This window comes from Paramormyrops kingsleyae, chromosome 10 (assembly GCF_048594095.1).
Source record: "Paramormyrops kingsleyae isolate MSU_618 chromosome 10, PKINGS_0.4, whole genome shotgun sequence".
Taxonomy (NCBI): domain Eukaryota; kingdom Metazoa; phylum Chordata; class Actinopteri; order Osteoglossiformes; family Mormyridae; genus Paramormyrops; species Paramormyrops kingsleyae.
Window position 1 is genome coordinate 22,917,365 of NC_132806.1, and position 11,466 is coordinate 22,928,830.

Below are 11,466 nucleotides of genomic sequence, written 5' to 3' on the forward strand. Positions count from 1 at the left end.
TGGAGGCGTTTTGTATCCAATGCATCCTCAGGTGTGCGGCTTTAAAATCCCTCATTCCTAATAGGTATTCAAATAGTGCTTCCTACATCAAACAAACCCATACAAGTACCACATTTACCTTATATAGGATGACCACTGAAATCAAAAGTTTGTGCAGACAGATAAATATATTATGATATTTAATGTCACCTTCTTAGAAATAATCATAATCCCAGTTCATTTCATATTGCAACAATCCAAACAAGAAAAAAGAAACAATCCATATAACTAATGTATCTGCATTAGCGATTGTAGGCTTCCAGCAAAAGCATCTGTGTTCTCTTCAGGAAAGAATACAGTTGGACAATAAAAAGCAATCACAGAGGTAAAGCAATCTGCTTTACAACTCCCAGAGCAGTGGTCTTCTACAGCCAACAACGCCGTACATAAATATATAATGCTAATGGACCTGCGCCTTTCTAAGACCGAACACTAAAGTTCAGGATCAGGACAAGTGCCCACACAGATTTGATGGGTGTTGGTGAGCATTCTATAATGGGATTGCTCCCCTCCCCAGAGGGACAGTCAAGAGGTCCTGCTCAGAAGGGTTATACACTAAGAACTACTGGTGAATAAAATTGTAAAATCCTATCAGTGACTATGTCGTATGAGAGCATTTAACGTTCACAGGCTAAAGCAGGTGCTTGTACCTGGACTGCAGTATGGATTAAATCAAACTTTTACTGTATTTAAAATTTCTTTCAACATTATATATATATATATATATGTAAATACAGTACGGCTGCTGTACTGCTGTATCTGAAAAACCAACCAGGTGCTATTCCTTCATCATCATGTTATAAAACGTTTTATGGTGGAAGACGGAACTAGAAAACACAACTTTGGTAACAATCCAGTGGCTCGTGGTGCTTTTTGTGCTCTGTTTACACACACAATGGCCGGGCCTGTCAGCAGCTGTCTGTTTAACCGCCGCCATATGGACACCATGAAAAGCCCAGCCGTGGTTTTTTGTTTTGTTTGTTTTATTCTTTTGCGCAAAATATGTAACGAAATTTCCAAATAACAGTGCATTAATTAGCAAACGCCATACTGCCAGTGTTTCACAAAGAAAATACAATCTATTTAGATTAACTGCGGATTTAACTCTGAAGTTTAAACATCCAAGTAAAGAGGCATGTCGGTTAGTGCATGTTCCACTGGTTTATTTCATAAAACTCAAAAAACCATTAAATTGATGATTTAACATAATAAGATGCCAATAATATTTAAGTTATTAATGCAAGGGAATTCGATTAAACAAAGGGCAGGTTTAAGTTGCGGAGCTTTGGCTTGCTTATCAACACTCTATGGTGGGATATTTCGAAAACACCATATATACACACCCGATATACGTGGCTTTCCTCTTGCAGTCTGATGACATATACGTAGATGGTTTGTCGTCTCTGATCATCTAATTCACCCGTAATTTTTGAGAGTATGTGCTATGTGATAGACTGGCATCCGAACCAGGATGTGCGTTTCTTTAAATCAGGGGTCCCCAACTCCAGTCCTGGGGGGCCAGAGCCCTGCACATTTTGGGGTTTCCCCTCATTTAACACACCTGATTCAACTCCTTGTGCTAATTACCACACAGCTCTTGAGCTGAATCATTTATGGTGGAACAGAGAAAGAACTAAGCTACACAGGGCTCCGGCCCCCCAGGACTGGAGTTGGGCACCCCTGCTTTACATAAACACTATAGGTTTGTTAACGTCCCTCGCTTTCTCAAACAATACCACGTGACTCCAGACAAGTATCAAAACATTTATTATAATCCGGGGAACAACAAAGAAACAATTCAATAGAGGGAATTTCAGAAGACAGCTGCTTGAGCACTAGATACGCATAATGGTACCGGTTCTTTGAAAATAAATCAGAGGAGAATACGTGTAAAAAGCAACAAAAACATTGGGCTAAGGCAAACAGGCGGTTAGTGCAAAGACTCAATGACAATAAATAACTATTCCCTTCTAAGAAAACCTGCAAGAAATGTCAGAAACGCTTCATCACAATAACTACTTATTATTCAATGGAAAAACTCTTCAGCTGACAATGACGACGTACAACCAATAGTGCCCATACTTCATTAACCTGCTACAAAATGTTTTTTAAAATGTTTTTTTACAGAATGCACTTAACATTCATGCCTACCCCTATAACGTGCAGCTGCACAAGGGTTTGTTATCCTAAATTTTTTTTATATCATCTAACTTGCTTAAAACAACTTCAAAAGCCTATATGCGCATCCAAAGTATTTCTGGGCAAAAGGCTGAAACAGCTAAATGGTTCTTACATCCAACATAACAGTAACCTTTGGTGTCATTCATCTTGAAAATAATCATAGGTCTTTCAAAATATGACAAAATACATTACGCGTCAGTAACAATATGATATCACGAGTACCAGCCATATAATCACAGTTTATGGAACTGATGCATGTTTAAAAAGAAACATATTTGAATGTGTTTAAATGATTCTAGTCTAAACTTCAATGACTGATATCTGGTCGCCTGATGAAGTAATACGGTATTCTATTACCGAAGTGAGGATTGGTGAACAACTAAAAATACCCCAGTGGTTATATTTATTGACTTCACAATTTAAGACTTTGTTCATCAAATTTTATTTTTACAACTAGCAAATCAACTAAAAGAAAATTTTACAAGGATCTAGTTCACAGCCAGTATTGATCGCCAGGCTCTAGTGAACAAACTTGGAATTTCTGCTACTGTATAGCCGCTAACTAAATCAACTAGTTCATAGGCAGATTCTCAAAACATTGAAAACGATAAGGATGGACACATTCAGTATCACAGAATACCACATACAAATGCTGTGAGTATTGTGAAACTTGCTGCACTTTCACAGTAATTATAGATATATAACTGATACTTTTACATAAACAGAGGAAACCAAGTAAGACCACAAAAGTAGTCTGGACAAGCTATTATACTAAATCAAATTATTATTTGGCATCGAGTTAAAGTTTGGTGCCTGTTTATGTCACTGAACATCTAAGAGACAGGGTAAGATCCGGAGAATAACTGAACATAAAAATGGCCAGCATTCACTGGACTGAGAAGTGACTCATTAAGAAGACACCAGTGGCAAACAGAATGACAAACACAATGACAAACACAATGACAAACAGAATGACAAACAATGTTTTCACTTCCAGCTCACACCCTACTTGTGGCACTGAGGTAGCACAGAAGGTCAGTTGGCTGCTCTTCAGACAAAATCAAACTTCTGAAATCCCCAACAGTTCAAAGGGCATGCTTTGATGGGACAGGCACTTCAAACAAATGTCATCGGGGCAAAAAACAACAATAATATTCACGATGTAATAATATACATACACAGCAGTGTTCAGAACAGTTGGTGTTTAAACAATGAATTGGTTTCTTTATTTTTTTTTCCTAAAATAAACAGTACCAGTGGAATATTAGTGAGCCTTAAATTTTGCCAACAAGGCAACATTCATGTAAAGGGGAGGGAATAGATTTTAAACGGTAAAAAAGAAAAGTAGTATTTTTCCATTGATTATACATTTTGCTTTCACTCAAAAGAAAAAAAAAACAGTTTAAATTAGGATTAAACATTTCTTTTAGACATACTGTTTGGTGATGAAGTGAAAAAAGTGGAATCCATTTAATTTAAATTTATTTGTACAATCCATTGAATTTTGATGCCAATCACGCAATACAAAATCCAGCATTGGAAAGCAGGATAGTGTGCATTCTATTTTCAGTGTTTTTTTCTCCATGCATTTTGTATATCTGGGCTCATCACAGAATATTTAAACTCAGGGAAATATAAAGTTTGAGACAGTCTTTACTTCAAGGGAAGGTTATCTCCAGAGGAAGAGACGGACTACTTCCTTTCTAAGGCTTTGACAAAATCAATGGGGTTTCACAGCAGATAGTTGCACATCACATCACCTTGAGGAATCGATTGGCTCCAAAGACCCTGTGACTTGAAAGTGGATGCCGTCCCCAGGAAGTGGGGAGGCGATGAGAGGGCAGAGCCAGCAAAGGTACCACCGCTGTCCAAGGCACTCCCGGATGTTGGCCAACACACCCAGGCTGTAGGGACGACGGTTTGAATACCACTCCCTAGTGGTCTGGCCCCGCAGCATCAAGCCCACGTGGAAGAAGAGGAAAGCAGCCACTAGCAGAAAGCCCACCACACACGTGTCTGCGATGAACGCGAAGGCAAAGGCCCCAGCCGTCACCTGACCTGGGTGACAGAGACGATAAGTAGCACCAGGTTACAGTGAATGCCGGCTACAGCCGACACAATACATCCAGTGGCCATTTTCTTGGGTACACCTGCTCCTCCAAACAACAAATCATTTAGCTGCAGCTGAATACCTACAGTACAGACAGGGTCATGAGGTTCACTCACTGTGTGACTAAGTGTTACAGATATGTGACCTAAGCAGTTTTAAATGTGGTGCTATATTGCTGGTGCCATATGTGGTGATTTAAGTTAGTGGTATTCCAAGTTATTCTTATTTTACTGGGCCACCCTAGGGCTGATATATTTATGCTGACCCCCACCCCGCCCATGCACACATACACAAACTGGCCTGGTGTATGTGTTTTAATGTCATATAATGTGTATTGGCATAAAATGTGCTCATATTATTTTCAATATTTCTAAACGTTGCAATTTCGAAACAGGCCTGCCTGACCTCAAACCCCCACACGATTCTCTGCGTGCCCCCCTGTGATTCCCTGGGCCACCTCACAGTTTTAATATCTCTGGTTTAAGCAAAGGAACATACGGCAGTGTCTACAGCTTACAGAGGATGGTGTAATAAACAATAGCGGTAATTCAGTGGGTGAAATCAAGAGGAGGTCAGAGGAGGGATTGTTAACTTGTTGACGCTAACAGAAAGGCCACAAGTGAAATAATAATGGAGTACAACAGTGTTATGCAGAATAACTTCCCAAAATGCATTTTTTTGTTCATAATTAGTGATGGTCAAATGAAGCTTCATGAACCATTTGCTGTATTTTCTGACCCCCACTAGATGGTGCTCTTGGGTTTGCTTTGGGGCATGCTTTGAATTATTTTATGAACAGAGAGCACCATCTAGTGGGGTCAGAAAATACAGGAAATGGCCAGTTGAAGCTTCAGGAACCATCATAACTAACAGGTCATTGACAGAAATTTAAAGGAATCCCAGCTTGTTAATACAGCCCCATTGACAAAATGGTTGTCCCAAAAGAGACTGAAGAAATAGCAATAACAAAACAAGTGGATTCAAGACAAATAAATAATCAGCACAAACAGGCATAAGTAATGTAGCTTCTAATATAATGCAACGTAACAGTCAGTGTGGGATGAAAGGAAAAGGTGGTCTAGATGTTCCGAGGGCTGTCATGGACCACAATGCCTCCCCTGGTGTCGGAGCAACTCACCAGACACAAGCATGATCCAGGGCACCATGAGCAGCATGACACTGTGCAAGGTAACGCCCTCCTTCAGGATGACAATGAAGACCTCGGCGTTCATGACGACGGCGTACAGCAAGCCCGCCCACATGAAGAACAGGCAGCTCAGGAAGTAGCGGTAGTTCCGAAAGCCCACGCACTGGCCAAAGAAGACGCAGTGGTGGTCACGGCGTAGCACGCACACGTTGCAGTCGAAGCAGTGCGAGCAGCGCGGGGGGGTGTGCGTCTCACAGGTGTAGCAGTACCTGGCCAGAGACGGGGGTGGCAGCAATTTAAAGAAACTGCAACAAATGCTCAAGCTGAGCAAAAACTATTGTCCCAGTTTCCAGTCGACACTTTTGCCATGTTCTCTATATCCCATCCATGGGCTACTTCAGTAATTTGCCAGTAAACTAGCATCTTTCAACCAATAATTAATATCTCTATTAGTGCGATGAAAAATAACATGCCAAAAACAATAAGTCAGGTAATTTTATGCAAAAGAATTGGCTGCAGTAGGCTTGACGGGGGCCCTAGTAAAATATATATATTTTGGATTCCTCACAATAAGTGGAACATCAAAATCACACTTATTTCCAAAGTCAAGCATGTTTAACTTTACTAAATTATAAAATACTTCAAGAGCAATGTTGTGTATGTAGCGAGTGAAAAACTATACTTCAAGATCACACTGAGAGCTTGGTGATGGCCCCCATGAAGCACACTGCAGCCAAAAATACTCATCACAGTGACTACAGAATTAGCTGTATGGACAAACACTGTTCTAAGAGGATGACAGATATCAAAACATAGTACTCGTTCTCATCCAAAAATAAATATTACAGGATAAAACTCACAGAAGACCTAAGTATTTAAAAATAAATCAGGAGGCATTTTGTATGTAATCTGGACATGTAAGGTAAATGTCAATGATAATTAAAGACTAAGTTAATATACTTCACCATCCTTTCGGACAGCCAGTGGTCATTAGGGCCAAACCATGCTGTTAAGCCGGTTATTACACTTGGTGCCATTACAGTAGCGTCACCGCCCACCAGGGCCGGTCAATCCTGAAGGCGACACAGGCGGATGCCTAGGGCACCAACTTTTAAGAGGGTGTCGACTGTCGACCTGCCAGCCAATTTCACTTTGCACCGGAGAGGCGCAGGCGGTGATGCTTGCCTATGGCGCTACATCGGCATGGACCGGTACTGCCGCCCATCTACCTCCATCCTTGACCCACGTTGTCCCCGTCGAGGAAGACGCCGCGGATGCTCGGGCTGGTCCTCAGGAACAGCATGGCATTCCACGTTATGTTCCCCAGCATGAAGTATTGCAGCAGGAGGTGGAGTGCCTTCCACACCCCCGACCACTCGCTCTCCTTCTGCTCGGCTTCTCGAGGTGCCTCGACCACCACCAAATAACTAACTTCGCCGGTGATTGACATCACGAGCACGGTGTTCACTACAATGGGCAGATAATGACACGCTTTCTCTAAGCGACTCCTAACCCGGCGAACGAAGCCTGACATGTTTCCTTTCCCGTATACTGACAGTCCACAAGGATTAATCTGCTACACAAGACCGGTTCTACCTGAACCACAAATACCGAGTACTTAAACAGAACCCGGAAAATAAAATAAAAAGCAGCCTCCCGTGTAAATACAAGAGCAGGTACAACCTATGGCGGTACAACCTTCGTCTAAAAATTATAAATAAGTACCCAACTTTGAACGAATGTTAAGTAGTTAACGCAACGAAAACCTTGACCCACTTCCATACATATTACGAAAGACATAACTAATTGCACCCTCACCTACTAAGCCGGTTTCCTCCTTGGCGGCTGTAGGTAAGGAGCCGCATTTATTTCGGCTACTGTTTCCGTAACGCACACGCCCACCATCAGAGGCGGTGTCTCACTAAAATAACTCCCCCGTTCGCTCATTATAGTTCCGGCTGTCAGCGCTCCAACTATAACGAGTAAAGGGGGAACACTTCTATGTAGGCCTAGATAATAATATTGTCGTGAAATAGCCCTCGCGTGTTATACATCTGCAACGAATGATAGCTCCTTTTGAAAAAGTTTATTTAGAAAAAGATATAGCTGACAATATCCCTACGACATTTTTGTTGAAAGACCCATCAGTGTGTCAGCCAAGGGATTCGAACTAACAGACTTCCAATCACAGCACGGAGTCCTTGTTCACAGAACCAGATGTGGCCCCGGATGACGCCCCCCCCCCCTGCCCCCATATATCTTTGGGGGGACTGTCCATTCATTTCTATAGGCAAAACCCTAATCCAAACAATGACAACCTTAACCCCTACCCAGCCCTAACCTTACCCATAAGTAACCAAACAAATACAAGTCAGTTGCCATATTTAGTGTATTGATCGCTGTCACAGATTTTTATAAAATTGAATTTCCCCTTGTGGGGACCGAAAAAATGGTCCCCACAACATCAAAATAACAGGTTTTTGTCAAACTGGTTGGACATTTGGTCACCATAATGCAATATAAACCTAATTCACGCGCGCGTGCACACACACACACACACACACACACACAGAATGACATTATTTTCCAGCATTATACGGATGCGTGCTCCATATATAGGGTTATACATAAGGCCCCATCTGGGGGATTTGTCTTTTGCTTTCGTTCCCTCCCCCAGGAAGTGTAATCCAAGCATTAATCCCTTTTAATCCAGTGCCAAGTCAGTACAATGTCGAAAGTGGATCTATCAGCATGGCCTTCTGGTATCCAAAGCGGGAAGACGTCTGTGAGTCTGAAAGGAGCTGGGGGAGAAGGGAGAGGTCAGTTGCTTGCAAGCTGTCACCCACCTGTCTGCTTGGTTTAGAAATGTAGAATTATCAATATTCTTAAAAATTATTATGTTCCAGTCACGGTCTCAGTGATACCGAGCGTGTGGTTTTCAAAACGGAAATCGAAGATAAATATTTTCGCATGACTTTTTTAAAAAACCAAATCAGTACTAAAAGCCTCTCTGCTGTGTCAGAATGATATGACTTTACAAAGATTAACAACATGGGGGCAGTGTTGCATTATTTTTGATTTGTGTCCCAAGTAGCCAAACCCATAAGGCTGGGAATGTGGGGGTGGGATGCGTATGTTATCAAGGAGTTAATCCAAGGATTGAATTAATACCCCCCCCCCCCCCCCCCTTAATAAGGAAAAGACATCTTTCTTCACATGTTTTAAAAGGAATTGTGGGACGCGTGAATATAAATTATTTTGCTAGCTGTTCGATGAAGGCATACTATGACAATACGAAGACTAACCCCAGAACTCTTCCTATACACCATGAATGTGAATTATATATGTTGTTCATATGTATGTATCAATACTCTCATTATTTGAAAATGTGTAATACAGTATTATCAGAGCAGAAAACTGTTGAGCAACAGTTAATCAGATAATTATAACTAGTTGAGGACAGAATGGAGGTATTATCCGAAGACTTTATCTTAATTTATCTTAACAAAGCAGAAGTTACGCAAAGTTAACTCTCTGAGTATTGTTTATTTAATTCATTTCACAGTGAGCATAGGAGGACAGCCTGGCAAGGCTCCCCACAGTCTCTGAGGGAGGAACAGCACCTGTCAGTGAACTTCCTCTCTGATCCCACAAGCTCCATTTGCACGTTAAGCACCGACTAGTCTCCATTTTTTTTTTCTGCAGAAAAAATGGTTGGAGTTAATCGGCTCAGTCTGTTTTGAACTGACACTCAGTAATGCTTTCCACCACTCATAGTCACTATTGCTCACTATACAGCTTTAAACTGTACATCCGTAATGTATATATGATTAATTTTTGTTTATTTATAGATGTATTTTTTATTTTATTTAGTTTTATAATATGTATTCTTTGTACAATGACAATGAATAAATATTACAAATCATAATATGTATTAATTGTACAATGACAATAAATATATTCTATTCTACTGTAGTCCTAGTCACATTTACACGATTTTGCACTGTGCAAATAGCATCTCTGTGCCTGCCTTCAGGGCTGGAGAGGTGACTATGAGACTCGAGATCTGTGCTGGCACTCAGAAGTTTGCTGGTTTGAATCCCATGAATCCCAGGAGTGATTCTAATTTGTTGGGCCCTAGAGCAAGGCCTTTAACCTGCAGTTGCTTTGTCCTCAGTACGACCTTAACCTGCATCTAGCCCTACAAGCAGGTCCTCCAACTTTCAGGGGAAACTTGGGGGCTAGTGGCAGGGTTGGCACTCCAGGAAAAAACTTTATTCCATTTGAACTAGTGTGGTGCTGAGGTATCATTCCTGAGGTGGTTTGTTGTATGGTGGCTGCAGCAACGCGGCATATCTGTGCGTGATCCTTACCTCACCTCTGTCTCTGAGACTTCTGCTTTTTCCCATCTGGGATCAGTATCATTATCTGCTGCGTGTACGTCGAGCTCAGACGCCTTCTCTGTGGGACGCAGGCAGGTGCTGCAGCTGCAGTGCAGATGGAGGGAGGTCAGCCAGCGCGAACGCAGGGCCAAGCTGCGCAACGCACAGCTCATCCAGGACTTCCAGAGGGCAGAGGCCACTGTGAGAGACCTGGCCGCCCGGACCGCAGCCATGAGCACCATTCGTGTGAGGACAGGAGGCCAAGCAGATGAGATCCAGCCTGTTTAGTTCTGTTTTGTCTTTGTTGTTTTTTTGAGAAGCCTAAAAGTTTCGTGTAAGTTGTACAGAATTGTTGCTTTGCACCTCCAGGGTTCTGGGTTTGAATCTTACCCTCACTGTGCTGCCCACTATCCAGGACCGTTTTTATGAAATCCTGCTGCATACAGCACAGCTCTCTCACTCCCCCTACAGGCTGAGTATGAGAAGCAGCTGCAGCTGAAGTGTCCCAGACGGCTGCAGAAGTTGGAGGAGAAGAGGACATGTGTGCAGTGCAAGAAGGTATTCAGGAATCAAAGTGCACAGATTTCTGTTCCAAGTCATCCCATAGTCAGTTAGGGTCATTATACAAATAGGATATAGCATGAGGACAGGACTGTGTTTTCCCTGATGTAGTTGGTGTTATTTTCCAGTCTGTGCTAAACGTTTAGTAACTTGGTATAAGTTACATCAACTTTTAGGAAATTTTAGATGTGGTACAGCAGTGCAGGTTAGCTCAGTGGTTCGCACTGCTGCCTCGCATCTCCATGGGTTTTTATGTTGTTACTATAATCCTTTATAAACATTAATCTAGGTGAATCTTGGATATGATTTAATATTTTGAGAGAGTTGTGGTTGGCATGGTGGTGCAGTGGTTAGCCCTGTTGCCTTCTACCCCTGGGACTAGGGTTTGAGTCACCAGCCTGGCTCCATGTGTGTGCCGTTTGCATGTCGCCCCCATGTGGTGTGGGGTTTCCTTCAGAATAAAGGATCTAAGGTGAACAGGAGTTGCCAAATGGCGTGTGGGCTCTGTGATGGGTTTGTGCTCCGTCCTGGTTTATTCCCTGCCTTATGCCTGTAGCTTCTGGGATAGGCTCTGGACCCCTGCCCCCCTACAAGGGTAGAAGATGAATGGGTGGATTATTTCTGGCCAGTCAAACACAGGGAATATTTTTGGTAAGACGTATTTTTTGCTGAGCTCCTGATTTCACCAGCAGGTGGAGCTGAACCTAAATGAATACCTGAGAAGGCAGGAAGGGGAGAAGGTCACACAAAGCGACATCAGCAGGGGTCCAGCTGGTGCTCAGTCCCCCTGTTCCTCTGCTGATCCCCCCCACCTCCTCATTTCATCCCCTCCCCCCCTACCAGACAGCAAAATCAGTGAGTATTATAAGACCACTTGACAATATCCTTACAAACTGACTTTCTATTAGATATTGTTACATATATATTTTGTTTAGGTTACTTCCACATGCTGAAAAATTCCCAAAGTGAGGACTACACCCAAAACATCTCTGACCAATCATGCAGTCCCATGGACCATAACTCGTGGTTGCCTCGGGGCCAGCCAC

At 42.3% G+C, this 11,466-nt stretch overlaps 1 protein-coding gene across 1 annotated transcript; it reads right to left on the reverse strand.

Annotated features, from left to right (window-relative positions):
- Positions 1-1,790: 1,790 nt before the first annotated feature.
- Positions 1,791-7,384, reverse strand: zdhhc24 (zDHHC palmitoyltransferase 24). The gene is made up of 3 exons (XM_023842781.2): positions 6,707-7,384; positions 5,469-5,746; positions 1,791-4,278 (listed from the first exon to the last, which is right to left on the reverse strand). The coding sequence occupies exons 1-3, from the start codon at positions 7,009-7,011 to the stop codon at positions 3,977-3,979; spliced, it is 885 nt and encodes a 294-aa protein (XP_023698549.1). The 5' UTR covers positions 7,012-7,384; the 3' UTR covers positions 1,791-3,976.
- Between the last annotated feature and the right edge of the window lie 4,082 nt (positions 7,385-11,466).